General features: G+C 41.9%; 1 protein-coding gene across 1 annotated transcript in view; it reads right to left on the bottom strand.

Moving 5' to 3' along the window:
• The window catches only part of RET (ret proto-oncogene), a 122,552-nt gene extending 105,821 nt beyond the window's left edge, over window positions 1–16,731 (bottom strand). The window contains exon 1 of the mRNA XM_054036334.1: window positions 15,823–16,731. Coding sequence (XP_053892309.1) covers window positions 15,823–15,868 — 46 coding nt within the window. The 5' untranslated portion in view covers window positions 15,869–16,731. The remainder of the gene's footprint in view (window positions 1–15,822) is intronic.
• Between the last annotated feature and the right edge of the window lie 1,568 nt (window positions 16,732–18,299).

The raw sequence follows: 18,299 nt of genomic DNA, 5'->3' as shown, positions 1-18,299 counted from the left end.
GCCCTGAGGAAGCATGTGACAATTTTGTTGTTTGGGAACCTTTCCCGTTTCCATTATCCTTACCATCTCAAACCTTAATCTTTGATAATAAACTTCTGATGGTTTTCACTATAAATACATCTCAGTCCTGTTATATTATATAAGAGCTGATTCGCAGTTAAATCCAACAAGCCCCGTGTCTACACTGTCCAGCACACCAGATATTTCTGTGAGTTGCCAGTGACAGGATATCCCAGGGGAATGCTTCAAAAGAGGCTTGGGGAACAGGGTGCATCTTTTGTTAACCTGCAAAGCAAAGAGAAGACTAATATTGCCCGGAGAAGATTGTCTGGGTGGCTAAGAGGCTGGTGGTGTCAAGATGCTGACACCCAGCTAAGCACAAGCAAGTCTCTCTCGTTAGAGATGTGGGAGGAGGTAACAAGGTGACTCCCAGTTCTGGACACCCTGACAAGTGTCATGAAAGGCTGGGAACAAACAGGTGTGGGCACTATCGCAGCCATGGAAAAATGCTTTAAGCAGCCCCTGAACTGCTACTGTGCTTAAGAGCCAGTCGTTGACTCTTCCAATCAATCAGATGATGTAGGGAATCCGGGACCTACTACAGGGCAGCTGCATTCATTTGGTTGCCTACATACTGACAGTGCTGCAGGACCTGCTTCCCGGCAGTGCCTATGGGCCCCAGTCACATACCAGGAGCCCATTGTGCTAGATGCTGTACAAACAGAACACAAAGAGAATATAAGTAAGTAAATATGCAGCTGTAAGGCGGACCTAACAGATCTTTACCATTTGGAAGGAGACTCAATTTTGAATTAATTTTAAAGCCATTCAAAAAGATTTTTTTTAAATGAAGGATTTTTCATTTTCATTGAGATATTTAAGACATGTGGTGCGTTTTTTGCCTTTTTTTACAATGAGGCAATAGGCAAGTACACTGCAGTCACTCTGCAATCTGGCTCTTACCAATCATAAGAAGGTTTGCTTGCAGGGGAGAGGAGCGAGTGGGTTAAGCATTTTGCTTTTCAAATTTCCCAGGCTTTGTATGATTTTTAAAGGTATATATTTCAGGTTCTTTTTGGGGGGGAGGTAAAAGAAAACTGAAATTTTGAATAGAATGGAGAATTATTATTAAGCTGAAAAAGAGGTCAATCTAATAGCAGCAGTAAACCAACATTCATGATGCTTAGCAGCTTGGACGATGCTGGGGAAAGAAGATGGAAACAAACGTTAAAATGTATTGTCCAGTACAATTCCCGGTATCTTGGTTTTGGCCAGAGGGCATGATTCTAAAGCCCATTCAAGTCAATGGAATGATTTCTATGAGGGCATAATCCAAAACCGATTAAAGTACTGACTGATGGGTTTGGCATCATGCACCGAGAAAATTCCTCATTAACAAGAGCTATTGTACCTGGTGGCCTCTGCGAGCGTTGAAAGTGAAGGTTTTGGAAACGTACACACAGTGGTACGTGTACTGTACATTTTGCAGCAAGGCCTCCAGGTTCCTGCTGTTCTGCAGCAGGCTGAATATGCTGCAGCAGAATTGGGTGAAATAATAATGGAGATTTGATTTAATTAGACATGAAAAATGATATGATCAGAGTAGTCTTTGTGGTAGGATTTAATTTTTAATGTACCCGTATTCACTTTATTTTAGGCTACCCCCCACTTTGCCAACAAGCTACAAACATATTGCCAATGCATCAAATATATTGTGGAAATTCTAGAAGTTTTGAGAGCTGGGTAGGGGAAAGGTGGAGTTTTGTTACCCAGGAATCAACTGAGGCTTCTGGGACTAGAGAGTTAGATACATATCCAATCCTGCCCAAAATCTGAGGGGAAGAGGAAGTAACTGCCTTTTGGGAAGGAAAGACTTGAACTTATTCCCCATTCCAATAATCTTGGGCAGCAATCAGCTGCCCCACGCCTTCATTTTTCCACTGTATCCTTCATATTCTAGTAGGTAGGTGCTATATCTGGATGGTGCTGCTAAAATGATCAGCAATGCAACAGTTGGCAATGGTGACATGAAAATAATCTTTAGATTTAAGAATTATGCCTCATTGAGATAAATGGGAGAGTCCATCTGATTCACAGCTGTACTTCAACTCAACACTGCATTGGTTTACATTTAGTTCCCATTTGGGAAGATTATTGTGGCAGAAGGGATGGATGAAGCTGTTACAATACAGTTGCTTTCCAGCAAATACAGCAGCAAATGTAATTTCTTTTAAAAAGAGACCACTTTTTAAAAAAGAAAAAAAAAATTACACATCTACTATTGTTACAGGTTATCTAAAATCTGGAAGGAACTAGAGAGTTTTCGTTTATTTACCTTGGAACAGACTGGAACCTTCTTAAGCACATTAGCAAACACTTAGTGAATTTGACCATGTGCTTAGGGCCAGATTTCCATGCATTACTCCAGCATAGTCAGTGACTTTTCTCCTGTATATGTAGGTCTGACAGCAGAGAGAGCAAGACACACAGACATGCAGTTTAAGAATAAATAATGTGATTGCAAATCCCCCAAAATGGTAGGGTGAACTCCAATTGGTTTAATATTGGAAACTAGTTGTTCAACTCATTCTTTTTTTCTACTGACTAGATTTCCAAGTTCATAGCTTTAAACAGCCTTAGTGGAAGGTGGTAGAACTGTGGGCTTTTGGTCAACCTAAATTTAAAAACTAGGTTGTGCGTGCACTCTGCATGCTAGATTTAAAAATCAATGGTGGGTTTATGTTCCACATTTTGTTTGTGTGCATGTGTGTGTCTGTGTAATAATATCCAGTAATAATTGGAAGCTGTTTAAGGATGGGAACATCTTTAGATAGGAAAAATGGTATTCTACAGTGTTCCAAGTAAAGTGTGCATGAATAGCCCTATTTCCCATCATCTTTTTAATTAATTAAGACCCATGATAGCAACGCTTTTGTAAGGCTAGTGGTACCCACGAGCTATGCAACTGTTAAATTTTAAAAAGCCTCTTTCCAGACAACAGCATGTGCCTAAAAATCAGATATTCTGGCATGTAATGACATAGTCATGTAATGAGAGTGTCTGCACGGAGAAGTCGACATATGAAATTTAATCACACAGCACAGCCCAGGTGCTTAAGCACTTTCACTTTCAATGGCAGTTCCACATGTTTGTGGGTTTCTGTTGTTCTGCTGTAGGAAAAGGTGATGCAACAACAGCTCAGCTTTAAATCAAAATAAAGTAGGATTCCAGTAAGTCCTTGGGAAGAAAAAACAAAACAAGAGCCTCTGTTTCTTTCTCAGTGGATTTATTAAATCTGTAGCATTTCCCATATGCTGCCCTCCCCCTACTAATAATTAGGAAGCAGCTGATGCTCAAATACTTGTTATACAGAGCATAGTGCATTTTAAATGAAATGCTTCCTTCTGGAGTGTCCTGGAATTAGAGGGGAAACTATGTAATGATTAAGTGCATTAGCCTGTGAAACAGACTTCCCAAAGGAAGTCTAGAAGCTAGGGAAGTTTAAAACCAGCTGAGCATTGAAAAAAAAAAAAATATATATATATATATATATATAATACACACACACAGAGGAACATCCTGCATTGGTAGGGAACAATCCTGCATTAGCAAGACGATAAATTACATCAGGGTTCTCAAAATAGGGGGTCACAGAAAGGTGAGCAGAGGATGCAGTTTGGAAAGGGTTGAGGGCCATTGACAGACATCCTAAAAGGCTTTTCCTATCCTTGATTTTTTTTTATGATTTTCATGATAACATGAAATTATCTAACATCCAATCAAATGACTGATCTCAGGATGTAGATCTAAATTCTAACTCTCTTGAGAAATCCCTTCCCCAAAGTCTCAGACAGGGTATGGCAAGTAAAGAAGGATATTACCAATTAACTGCATTGCACCTTGTCTGCGCGTTGTTCTGGACAGCAAAGTTAAGGAAATATGTGAGGAATCTGGCCCATTTACAAGGATTAATGGTAAAGCCCTTCATTATTCCCTGCCCTAATGATAAGGACCCCGGGAGAGGCATTGAGCTCCATCAATGCGAAGTTCCAACTCAATGGGTGTCATGAGTGCTCAGTACATGACAAGAATCGCTCTCAGGAAAGGCATGGAAGACCATAAAACAACAGTCATTCTGGAAGCTGGAAACTCCAGCAGCTTGGCTCAGCATTAAAGGGATGGGGCTCCAGGCTACTTGGCTGTTGATGATTAATTATGTGTACGTATCTATTTATTTGGATATATAGCTACAGAAACTGTGTCCATCTCAGGCTCTAGGCGCTTTATGATCTTTTAAAAAACACAGTTATAAAGTACAAACCATTAACTTCAATGGGAACTCCACCCTCTGTAACACCATCATTCACCCAAGCTGGTCAAAGAAGTATTTCAACTTCCCTTAAAATGCCTTTCCATGGTCCCAGAAGAAACTCAAGCCTCCCCAAGAGCCTGTTGCAAGAGATAGACTTTGCAATGTGCCCTAAGGGTCAAGAAATTCAGGATCTTTCAGACCAAGGTAGCAACATGACTTCCAAATGCCCTACCAGCAGTTCTCTCAGTTATAAATGATGGGGCTTCCAGCCCAAAGACTTTGGCGATCACAATTGTGGCACGAATGCAAGAGAGAGGAGTGCAATGTTAATAAGCAAAGTATTATAATAACTTGTGTCAAAGATCTCATACTAACAGGGCATTTTACGAACAAGCAAGCCTCGACTCCTTTTTACCTCAAATCACTATTATCCTATGGGTGAACTGCAGTATTGCCAACCCTAAGTATTCAAATATCACAAGTCAGGCCCCAATAAGTCATGAGTCCATCTTAAAAATCATTAATTGTTATAACTATCAGGCATCCATAGAGTTTGTATTTGGGGGGTCTTTTTATTAGGTTTCTGGTTTTCAGCCTTTAGGGTATACTTGGGCCATCTTTTCTGCATACCCATAAAGGCTAGAAACGATTATTTCAATAAAAAGGAAGCTGAGATTCTCACAATCACATAGCTCCAAGAGCCAAGGCATTATGAAAAAAAACCCCACCAAATACTGTGCAAGTTATTGAGGCGCACTGAGAGCCCATGGTGACCTGGTTGAGGCAGGGAATAGAATCTAGGAGTCCTGACACCCAGTTACTTTCTTTTAACCACTTATCACCTAGATGTAGAACACACCTCAAAACAGAGCACTTTATTCCAGACCAAAACCTAATATATATATATATATATATATATAAAAAGCCTGTTCTCTGCCAGCATCATATGTCTTGGAAACCCCTAGATTATGAACAAAGCCATTATATATGTGGATTTTCGTTCTTGTTGGGATTTTAAGATGCCCTAGCTTGATTCTCTTCAGGTCACCTCATTTGCTGTTGAGTTGGCAACACTTACATTTCACTTACATACATTTTTCAGACTCCATACTGAAAAAAAAGGAATGTTTAAAAATTCTCTGGATGCCTGAAACAGACTTATAACTAAGCAATTTAGGACGAGTCCTGCCATCTTAGTACAGCCAGGCAAGAAGAACGGTTTATGATGAACCAGAAAGTATCAGGGATGTTAGATTAAAATCTGCAATAAAATTCCACACTAAAACCATATTTTTTTTCCATTATTTGAAAACCCATGTGCTCAAAATCAAAACTCAAGTATGTTCTATCATTGCTATTCCTTCTTCCAAACCAGATTGGCTGGCTAGGTATACAGAAAATAAGCAGCAGCAGCTCTCTGTACTGTAGTAGCATCCAGGGGCAGCCCAAATAGTTATCAACTGTCCCTGCCCAGAATAGGTCACAATCAATAAGAGACAATCAAGTTTTTGGTATTTGCATCCAATATTGTTTGCAGAGATATTCTGGGAATATAGCACAGAATATGGTATGCACTATATAACTCACATACACCTAAGTAGCAGCACAGATGATGTTAAATAATACAACATTTGCTTTGCACCATAAATAATAAATATCTCTAGTTCAAAAAAGAACCAGGAGGCTGATACAAAGACCTGGAGCCAAATCCTGCCATGTCTTACCTAGCGTGGTCAACTGGACTTGAGTAAAAACTACCTATTGGAATAGAAGGTGTAATATTAGGCCTATGAGTGAGAGTACCTATCTTTGCTTATGCCTTGGAAATAACAATGGCTATGATTTTAAAGTTGGTCAAACTAGGTCCAGCTTAAAAAGGGCTTGATTTTCAGAGGAGAGTGCTCAGCACTTTGACCTTCCAGCCCCTTTAAGATGTCTCAGATTGCACTCCCAAAAAATCACTAGTCACATTTGAAGACCTTGGCCAATGGCATTAGTTGCACACTTATTTTGTTGCTTAACTAAGATACATTCATGCTGAAGAGCCTGAAACATGTCAGTTGCCCCCCAACTCTCCAGACCTTCGTGGAGTAAAAGGTTGAAGCATGTTTTTAAAATTCTATGGTTTTCCCCATGCTGGAGGCACTAAACTTGTGTGCCATCTGCCATCCTGTGCCCACTGTGCTTTGTCAGCCTGATCCCCAGAGAGATAAAAAGTGCTGCTTCTGGAACTATTGAATCTCTGTGACCAGTGGGCAGAGAAACTTCAACAAAGATAGTTTGAGCTGTTTAAATCTCACTCTTTTTCTGCACAAGGTCTTGCCCACTTTGGCAGCAAAGTTATTGAGTGGGATCAGGAATTCTATGCCAATTTTTTTCACTGAGTTTCTTTGTGGCTTTCGAGTATATCATTTTACCTCCTGGAGTTTTGAATGGACTGATTCAGCAAAAGAGTCCGATTCACCAAAGCACTTAAGGATGCATGTAAATGCTCTGCTGACTAGGAATAAATTTAAGAACATCCTTAAATACCTTTCTGAAATATCTTCTAAGAGTACCTATCACCACAAAGTGAGGAAGGTTAATTAATTAAAATACTTTACAAATATTGAGATCCAGATACAAGAGGTGCAACAGAAGTGCCACGTATTAGTATTATTAATGGAGTTAGAAGTTTCTTCTAAAAAGATTCTTTTCCCTTTTAGTTGTCACAATGCAATCGCAGGTCGGTGCATCAGACAAGGAGCAAAGAGAACTCCCTTCATCAAGATCTATTATTTCAGTATATTTATTAAATTAAAAAAGTTTTTGAAATTAGCCTGTTCCCCTGCTAGTAATGACATTACATTCTGAATATGACCTCCACAATTTTATGAACTAGGAAAGAGGACTTTGCTTTATAAAGTGTTTTTCCACCCTCAGTATTTACACTTCAAGAACTGTGCACCCTCCTGTCTTAAAAAGCTTAAAAAGCACATAACAATAGACATTTAATTTATAAAATAGTTTCAACCAATTTGCCAGTGTCTGCTTTTATTCTTTGTAAAAGAAGCCTTGATTACAGGCCTAGAGCACGCATATTTCTAACCCGCTTCTCCTTTGAAATGACTGACTGTCATAATGCACATATTAATCATTCTATATTGGATACTCCCTATCCAAACATAGATAATTCATTTCAAATGGATCCTGTTGTTTAAGGGCACAGATGGATGCCAGGGACTACATTTGAGCACACTGTAGCTTCCCTTTCAAGCCAGAGTTTATGTAATACTATTGAACATTACATTCTGTTCAGCCAAACTCTGCTCTCAGTTACTTCTGGGCAAAGTCAATGTCTTGGTCCTGGATTTACATCAGTAGAACAAAGAGCATAATTTGGCCCAATGGCTGGCACTGAAAAGAGACATAAGATTGTGTTAAAGCCATTTTCAATTACAGCTTTTGCAAATGGATTACTTTTTTGATTCTCATTTCCCTTTGCACTGAGATATTAATGCATTAGTATGTGGAAGAGCTGACCAATAGATGCTGAGCAAGGGAACAGGTATACAAGATAGAGAATATTATGTAGCTAGAGGGCTGCTCTCTCTTTAATATTTGGACACAACTCCCTGAAGGGAAAAGGTGTCAAGAACAGCAGAACTCCCAAAACTCGTTGGGGCGCATTCATCTCTGCACTGGCACTAACACAGGGACGGAATGGAGATGCCTTGCATCACCTCTACTCAGGGGCTGCTGGGATAGGTTCAGCCCTTGGTACAGGACTGGATGGCCTCTGCTTCAGTGGCTCCTGTGGGCCACTGAAGGGATACAATCACTACAGTGCAGGGCTAGGGTTACCATACATCCGTTTTTTCCCAGACATGTCCAGCTTTTCGGCAATCAAACCCCCGGCCGGGGGGAGTTGCCAAAAAGCCGAACATGTCCGGGAAAATGCCGGCCGGGCACTTACCCTCCCGCGGCTGCTCTGCTCCTCCCCTGACTCTTCGGCTCTGTTTAAGAGCCGAGCTGCCCGAGCGCTATGGGCTTCAGGCAGCCCCCTTGCCTCCGGACCCCAGCCGCCAGCCGGGCACTTCCCCTCACGGGCTCCGGCGGTGCAGGGTCCGGAGGCACGGGGGCTGCCCGAAGCCGGTAGCGCTCGGGCAGCTCGGCTCTTAAACACTGCCGAAGAGTCAGGGGAGGAGCAGAGCCTCCGGACGCGGAGGCTCTGCTCCTCCCCTGACTCTTCGGCTCTGTTTAAGAGCCGAGCGCTACGGGCTTTGGGCAGCCCCCATGCCTCCGGACCCTGCGCTGCCGGAGCCCGGGAGGGGAAGTCCCTGGTCAGGGGCGCAGGGTCCGGAGGCATGGGGCTGCCCGAAGCCCGAGCGCTACCGGCTTCACGGTTTGCCAGGCAGCCTCCAGAACCTGCGCCCCCGGCTGGGCGCTTCCCCTCCCGGGCTCCAGCTGCACTGGGGAAGCGCCGGCCGGGGGCGCAGGGTCTGGGGGCTGCCCGGCAAACCGTGAAGCCGGTAGTGCTCGGGCAGCCCTTTCCGCGTGGCTGGGAGTGGGAGGGGGCAGAGTTAGGGTGGAGTTGGGGCGGGAAAGGAGTGGGGCCAGGACCCCGTGGAGGGTCCTCTTTTTTTATTTGTTCAATATGGTAACCCTATGCAGGGCCACCCTCTTGCCATGCTTGGGGCTGTGAAACAGAACTTGTGTAGGAGGCAAAAGGGAGGTGCTCCGCGGCGATGGTGAGTCTGGTCCAAGAAGAGTGCACTACAGAATATACTGGGTGAAAACCTGCTCTACTGAAGGTCAACGGGACTTTTGCCATTGATATCATATGGTCAGGATTTCACGCTTATACAGGGCCTGATCCCGCTTCTATTGAAATAAATGAAAAATCCCCACTGACTTTACTTAGAGCAGAATGGGAGGAGATCCATACTTATAGCAGCTAACTTTCTGGGAAAACCATGTAAACAAACCACCAACTCAGTTCTGATGAACTGGGAACAAACCCCCTTTGATACTATTACCTCCTGACACGCAGATTTCTCTCTTTTAGACAAAATGTGCATTAAAAGCACTCTTTAGAGCAACACAAGCACCTTTGTTATATCAGCCAAATATAATGCTGAATTAGTTTTCTAAATGCACAAGTTGAAAAGCCATTAGATAACCATTCGAAGTACTGTACCCATTTTCTTTGTACAATCGGAGAGAAAGCTGATTTAGTTACTCAGATTCCTAAGGTAATTCAGTTGGACATTATTAAAAAGATTAACTCAGTAAACTTTTTAATTTCCTTCGTGTGTGTGACCACTGTAACTTCCCCTTAAGGCCTCTCATTAAGTGGACTATTTTTGTGTTCCATTGCAGACATTCTACTCAGCGCCTCTTCCAGATTAAAAGACTTTGAGCCTATTTACAGACCCATTTCAAGGGGAAACTTTTTTTCTTTCTAGGAAAATATATAAGCACAACTCAAGAACAATTGTTTGTATTCCAGATGGGAACAGTAGGGTCTACTGAGACCCCAGGATATCATGCGCTGCACAGTCCCCAAGTTTACCTTCTAAACAAGATGGATAAATTGAGTATTATTTTCCTGTTTTATAGAAGTGAATCTGAGGCACAATAACTCATCCAAAGTCACACAGCAAATCTGTGGCACAGCTGGGTAACTAAACTCAAATCTCTCCAGCCTCAGCCCTGCACAGGAACCACAAAACCATCTTTCTTCTGTTGCAATTACTGTATTTATTCTCATAAATTCTGGAACTAGGAGTGTGGGGGAGGAGGGGGGGGGGACTGCTGCACCCACGGGCTTGAAATGGTTTCCATTATATACAGGGTTTAGAGGTTGGTTCAATGGCTCTTAGCACCCCCACTATTGTTCCTGCACCCATGTTTATTCTTGCCATGCTTCTGGTGTTTGCTTTCAGAAATGGGGAGTTTAAAAAGAAGTCAGTTTAGAGAAAACAACTGGACAATAACTTGGTGGATTTTAAATAATCAGAAGCTGCAATGATCAAGTACCAAGAAAATTAGAAAATTCCCCCACGCAGCATTGCTAATGTATCTCACTCTGAATATGCAACAGCCCTTGCTAATACAGACCTTGATTACTTCAGACCTTGTCTACACTAACTCAGCTATGTTGTGCAGCATTATCACCACAATTAAAAATAAACAACATCAGGCAGAGTAACTGTCACCCTGAAAACCAAAATCAAATGATTCAAACCAGCCACCAGAAAATATCACTGTTGGCCATTCTAGTGCTGGAGAACTGAAGGTCAGGGTTTGACTACAGAAAGCCTGTGTTACACATTGTGTTCATAGATAGGCTCTAAGTGAACTTTACACAGAAAAGCTCTATGGAGAATACTGGCCTCCTACATTATTGAATTTTCCTAACCCATGAGATACTTTATTTGCTGCTTCAGTTCTAGGTGGAGCAGAGCAGCCAAGGACAAAGGTTTGGGGAGGGGAAGAGAGGGAGTATGAAGTCTTACCTTCAGATTATTTTCACAGTATCACATACTACCATTATATAAATATATATATAAAAAAAATCACATACTAATAAAGTTCAAAGAACGTTATTAAGGTTGCCAAAAAAATAAAAATAAAAATAAATATCAAGCAGTCAAACAATTTACCATCCATCCAGCAGCTGTTCATTGACTTTTGTGGACCAATCTCTGGCCTTTTCAAAGCCTCCTGTCACAAGTGGCAACAGGGCAGGTTGCAATCTGAACAGAGGTGCCAACTACTTAGAGCGCATGGAGAATGAACTAATCTTCTTAACTCCTACGGGGTCCCTCCAGAAAAAGGGTAAAAGGAGGGATACACTTACACTGTTGCTACCAGAGATGTACCTATTCTTTGAGTGAGAGATCTTCAGACGAGCACCTTTAATGAAAAGTATGTTCACTTGGAAAAAAAAAAAAGTGAAATTATCTTCCATTGTAATATGACAGATAGAAAATTGGATGCTGATACTATACACTAATTTAGTATACAGATACAAGATCAACATTGTCATATGAACTGACTGCTCATGTTAACGTTCAAAGCAGCCTTTCTATTGATCAAAATCCATTGAATGCAGTGTTTAAAAGTAAAGATATTGTCTTTTTTTAAACCTTCCTAGGAACTTTGCTTTCATTGATGGGTTTTGTCATGACTGCAATGTCATTGCACTGTCAAGCGGGCTCCAAACAGACTAATTGACAGTGCTTGTCAGACTGATAGGAAGACAATGTCTTTGCCCTGAAGAGTAGCACACTGACTAGCAAGTGTGTGTGCACATGTCCATTTGGGGCAGGAAGCTAGAGAAGAATGGATAGCAATGTGAATGGATTACAAAATTAAAGGTGCAACTTATTTTTTTTTTTTAAATGTGCACACAATTTACAGTGAATTGGGGGAACAAGGAATGGGATGGAATTGGTAGGCTTCCTTGCAGAAGTTCATGTTCTTTGGGACTGGAAAGAGGAAAAAGTTGGGGCATGTGAGACCAGGGATGAATGGGGGAGGGATGGGGTCCAGCTAGATTGGATGGACACAGAGCCCTTTACCTGCTTCCCCGTGAAATTAATGGGAGTTTTGCTATTGATGTATGCCCTGATCCTGCAATGAGCTCTATGCAAAACGGATCTCTAAACATCAATAGGGCTCAAAGATCTATATGTACAGAGGGCTCTGGGGCTCCACTGGGAGTAACACTGGACCCATGGAGCACTGCACATGGTTTGGGAAGAAGCTGGAGGAGGGGAGGGAATGGGGCATGAAAGAGAGTAAGGAAAAAAGTGAAGAGATAGGCAGGAGCCAGGCTGTCCCCTTAGTGTTATTATTTCTGGCAATTAGGACCAAGGACATTTTGAACTTTCCTTTTCATCCTCATCTCCCTTTAAAAAAAAAGAATGAATAAGATTTCTTGAAATGACTCTCTTTTGGGGACCAAGTTCCATTTTCTCCTGCCCTATGGTCAGGGTTATAATCTAAACAAATTAGAATGGAAATCACATATTGCCTGAACATCAGACTGCCAAAAGAGAGAGAGAGAGACACAGATATGCAGCCAAATATGCGTCAAGGTCCTTGAGCCATTTGATGACCTGCTCTGTAGTTTGATCTCATTAGCATTTCCTTGAACTGAAGATGTTAATGTATACTGGGTCCTTTTAAAGGGAACTTACAGATATTCATCTACAGGGAAAACCCATTTTTCCCCTACCAAGAAATACATATAATAACCCAAACTACCTGAACTTTTGTTGAAAAAGTGTCACTTCTTTGAGCTGTTGGTTTATGAAGGTCTGTCCTCACTCTGTAAGTATGTGCTCAGCAGAATCTACTATAAATTGCAGCCAGTCAAAATAAAGCATTAACAATAAATCTAAGAGCATAAAACTGCACATAAGAATCAATTGAATACAGCTCAGCCCTTAGCTGAATACCAAAACCATTAATCTGTAGTTTTATATCATAGTAATCTAAAAAACAAATTATGTCTTAAACGGCTTGTACACAAGAGAACTTTAGTTGTTTCCACCTGTGGTATTCCCATGTTGCAGCATTTTTTCTTTCTGTCATTATGAGGCATGTTACAATGTAAGGCTTGCACAACTTAATCTATCTATTGGCAATAAGTATCAAGATGCCCATTTCCTTCTAGAAATAAAAACTATATTCAACACACCACAGAACCTGGAGTGGCTAATTATGGTATTAACCCAGAGTATCCTTAGTTGAAGAAGGTCCCGTTTTCCCAATTAATCACTTCAAGAGGAACTTTTAGAAACCAATCAAAAAAGCCCAGAGCAACTTGATCATATAGCGTGCATATGAACATCCTATAGCCTCAGAACAGTTGTGGACTTGTAAAACTTTTGGAAAAGATATACAACATACATATAAGGCAAAAGTAGGCATTTTTTCATCTGACACTGAAGAAAAACAAGTCCTAATGGGTGGAGAAACATCATCCCTATGCTATTTAGTTCTAGGCCATTAAATGTCAATATCAATGCCGGCAAGAGATTCACACATTGCCAATTGTTTACCATGATGCAATTAATAGCAGCTATCCTATCTTTTCTGTTTCAGAACTGCTTTAAACTAAGGGTCTTCCGTACTTTTCCAAGCCTAGCAACACAGGGGAACCAATCCTAATTTTTTCTGCTAGCAGGATACTCACCAGACTAGTTAACCCAAGTCACTTGACAAAAACATTCTTATTCAAATTAGAGAAATCTTTGGGTTAACAATTCAAGTGTGCACATGTGTTCACTGAACATCTACAAATTTAAGCTTCAGACACACACAGCTATGGATAAATCAAACATGCATTAAGAGGATCTGAGTGAAAGCTTATTTCTTTGTGTTGATAACCTTGAGTTTTTACACAGGTAATAGGAGATGCAGTTTCTTCACAACCCATAATAAAAATATAACACTTTATTATAGAATAGTGTCTATGCTTCTCTTTTGCAACAGAATCTGAGACAAATTAACTAGTTTTCCGCTCCTGCCCCCCAGCACATGTAAAATTTACACAGCATCATGATAGGGGCATTTCAGCTTCTAAATGGGTTGAGGCTCCCTGTGTTACTTATGAGAAATTTGTTCATACATCCAAGACATAACTGTTTACCACTATGAACTCAGCTTAAAGTGACATAAATAGGAGTTGGTGTCACACTGTTGTACAACGTGAAACAGTGATTTCTCTCCAGCCATAGACACCCATTTCACACTGCTAATATGCTAGACTTCTTGAAGTCACAACGAATATAATTATCCTAAATTGCATTGACAGTTTTTCTGAACAAGAGTCTTCAAAATACGTCAGTCGCCCAAACCTTTCTGGGATATTTATGAAGGAGCAAAGAACATCAGTCGACGGAGGGCAAAAACAAACATTAATGTTTGCAATAACAAACCTGACTAAGAGAAAGCTTAACGTACAGGTGCTAACCAGCAGTCTATTTTATTCAAATAGGCCAACATAAAAGAGTCCGATCACTAACTTCCATGCTATAGATGAGTCCAGAAATTAGTTATTTGTGGATTTACTTAAAAAAAAAAAACCCCAAAGGGTGATTTGATATTTAAAGAGGAAATGATTTAAAAAAAAAATTAAAAAAAGAGAGGAAAAAATTGAAGGCAAGAGTAAAATACATGAAGTCACAGAAAAATCTTGAGCACAAAACTTCACAAACATTTGCTATATGTCATCATAATTTGGTCCACCATCACATTAATGACATTAATGACAGCAAGTTTATTCATTCAGCTTGGATAGGGATCAATAAAAAAACACTTTCAAATGAATACCTGAACTATACAATCTATTACCCAAAGCACGTTCATGGGAAATACCATCAAGACAAAGAAAAGACAGTTTAGAATATTACTAACTTTACCACAAGTGTAAAGAAAATTGATTAGCCAGAACTAGCAAAAGCTAAAAGAAAAAAAAAAGATATAGATTTAAAATACAATTATGTCTAAATCTTTTCACAGTAAAATGATCTGTGCGGTGCAAGCCATTGTATTCATTTTTTAAAAAATAAAAAGCTACATGAGGTTTTGGACTCTCAATGAACACATTCCACCCATTTTTTTCCTCAGAGATCTCAGGTTTTAGGTACTAGCAAAACTATAGAAAAAACCTAAAGACATGTAGATGTTTAGAATAATGTAGGAAGATCAAAAGGACAGGGAACAGGGTCAAAGGGTCTTCATGTTAGAGTAAGAAATAGAGAAAAAAGATGCAACCTTTAAGTCTCTCTGAGAACAATTTAAGATGCTAAAAATGAATTTATCATAATTATTAAATTTAGCTTGGTAACAATAATGAGAAGGAACAAGTGATACATTTGATTGAAATCACAACCACCAAAACATAACACCTCACTTTCTTCTCCTTTAAATCAACCAGTGATCTATTTTTTTAAAAAAAGGTGTTTTTTGGTGAATGTGTTCAACTGTGCCCTGGCCCCCTGAGAGCACTGAAGGAGTTCTTTACAAAACAACAACTTTGATTTATTCAAGTAAACATCAGAAACACTTTGGCAAACACGACCATATGGATGGGAAAGAGATATAATGGATTTTCTGTTTGCCTTAGAAACTCAACAGCTGTGAAAGCATCAGCTATGTTATGAGCCAATAACTTTTCATCTTTCAATCCTTTTCATTTATCAACCCAAACCCAATTTAATTTGATGATGTAAAAAGCTTTGGGGGGGGACGGACAGAATGAATAATCTTTCAGAACCTTAAAATAGAAACACTTTAATATTCATCTTTCACATCATAAATTTAGAGAACAAGGAAACACACATCTGCTGTAACTTAGTTTTAGAGCCTAAAAACATGGAGCAAGGAGATCCGAATTCTTTCGATCTTGTTTATATTTGGGGGCAGGTTTTTTTTAATCCTAATCAGCCACCAGCAGCCCTGATGACCCACCACCACAAACTTCCTGGAGGGATTAGTTCAGAACTACTTACCTTCACAAAGGAGGAGAAAACCTACTATCCACCCAGTGAAAGGCATCTTTACCCCTCCAATAATCCTATTTTCCCCCCTAGGGTCTAGATGCTGAGAGTACTCCCGGCCAGGCTATTTTCAAATAATTACAATAAGCTTTCCAGTAAATTGAGAAAGTCTTTTTAGCACGTAATTCCTCAGTCGGGCTGACCCATAGTCTGGGGCTTCTCAGCTCTGTGCTCACTCTCTCTGTTAAGTGCGGTGATATAATGATGCTAGGGAAAGGGAGGGGGAGACACACAGAGGGAGAGAGAGATTGCAGTGAACCTGCTCAGATGGTGCTGGGCTGTTCTCTCTCAACCTCCCGGTGGTGGTAGCTCTGCTTAACCAGATGCTGCCTGCATTTAGCTGGGCAGATTTTAATGTCCTGCTTCCAGAGTTGCCTCTTCTCCCCTGACTGGGAGAATTGACAAACTCTTATCTCGTGGTGCCTTGGGCTGAAATGAAGATCTGGATCTCCTGTTCAGCCACTGACTTAAAGAGAGGCCAAGAACCAGGCTCTGGTAAGTTTCTTTCCTCCAGGGGGACACGATGAGAAACAGCCACTGATTGTGTTGCCTCTGGATGTCCAGGCTATTGATCCTCCAGAGAGCCACTAAACTTTCAGCGGGAGGGTATGTCCTGCAGAACACGATGCTTAACACTCTCCACCGGCTGCCGGACCTTCACCAGTGGCAGGAGGTGGCTTTTCTTCTTAGCCAGGGCCCGGCTGGTTGGGGTTTGATTGCGTGCCCATCAGCCTCGTGTAGGCGAGTCGGTACTGGAGGAGCTGCAGCCTGGGGTCGGCTGGGCTGGGTGAGCCGGGATTTCGCAGCTGGAAGTTGCAGAAAGGGTTTGCTTGGTCCTGGTGGTCGGTGGAGCTGCCGATTTCCTAATGAGCCTGCTGGTGCAGGCAGGGCTTTGTCCCCTGGCGGCAGAGCTGTGAATCACTCAGCCCCAGCAGCAAATGGACTGCCTGCTCTTCCCCACTTAATGAATAAATTGCAGCCGGCGGGGAGGAGTGTGAAAGCGACACGGGGGGTTGGAGGGGAAGAGAGATCTCAAGGAGAGGCTGTTTTATCAGATCCACCCACAGCATCCTCTGGGCAGAGGAGAGGGGACGGGGGGAAAGAGGAGAGAGAGAGGGTGACCAGATGTCCCGATTTTATAGGGACAGTCCCGATTTGGGTTATATGGACACTTATTACCCCACACCCCGTCCCGATTTTTCACACTTGCTATTTGGTCACCCTAGAGAGGGACAGGGGCTCTGTCTTGCCAAAAAAAAAAAAAAAAAAAAAAAAAGCTGTCAGAGGGGGAAAGTTCTTAGGGCTGGTCTACACGGGGGGGCTCGTTAGTGATAGAAGAAAAACAAAAAGGGATCGAAAGAGAGGAGCCGATAGCTGCAAGGTACGTAAGGCGGGATCAAAGGGGCTCGCTAGTACATGGCGAGTGACAGCTAACCAGCCCCAGGTGGAGTTTGGGCATCCCCTAAGCAGGGCAGTGGAGGGAGATCATAAAGGAAAGGAACTGCAGGGGATGACAAGGAAAGGGGAGGGGAGAGAACAGGGTTCGCGAAGGAAGGAAGATAAAGCAAAAGAAACTAACCAGGTGTGAGACACAAAGGAGGAACAATTCGCCTCAGCAACGCGAAGGTGATGAAAATAGTGAATTAAAAGAAGCCACCCCCTCCCCCCCAATACATTAAAGGTGTTGAATAATTAATCCTTGGGAGAGGAGATATTTTTGCTTGATGGCAGGAGGATGCTGTTAGAGGCGATCTCTACCTGGCAAGCGACCAAAGTAACCCAGAACGCGCTCATCCTGTTTATTAGTGAAAAGCCACTTTTCAACCACAAGTGAAGACCCTTTAACAACATATTAGCCTGCTCAGCAAAGCAGTCAGTGCTCAGCTGGGCCGCTCAGCTACTGCAAACAAAACGCCGCACGGAACAGCTGAGCTCCTATTTACTGTCTGTGTTACTGCCCGACAGCACCGGGGCACCGCGCCCAAGCCCCCGTCACAGCGATTCCCGGCAGGGGACAGACTGGCAGGACTTTTCCGCTTCAGCCCCTCGCCCCAGAGTGCAGCCCCCTCAGTGATCTAGACTCGAGATTTGGGAGACAACAAACGCAATCTGATTGCAGTGATGGCTAATTTAAAACAATCTTGCCCAGGAAAGGGGTCTCTAAAATCGATTTGCAAACAGCCACGCTATTTCCGCCATCAAAGCAAGGAGGACTTTCTGGCGGTAACAGTTTCAGTAACTTCTGGTCTCAGTTTTGGGGACTGGAGGGGGAAGAGATCGGTGTACACGCGATGTGCATACACTTGTCCATTTCTTCCCCGGACGCCCATGAAGCGTTATTCAAAGTCGATTACTTTAATAATGGGGCATTTCCAACATCAAGACTGTCCCGAGGTGCCTGTCAGGGAGCCGGCACTACACTTCACCAA

This window comes from Malaclemys terrapin, chromosome 7, assembly GCF_027887155.1.
Source record: "Malaclemys terrapin pileata isolate rMalTer1 chromosome 7, rMalTer1.hap1, whole genome shotgun sequence".
Classification (NCBI taxonomy): domain Eukaryota; kingdom Metazoa; phylum Chordata; order Testudines; family Emydidae; genus Malaclemys; species Malaclemys terrapin.
Note: the sequence above shows the minus strand (reverse complement) of the source record. Positions and strands in the feature narration are given on the sequence as shown.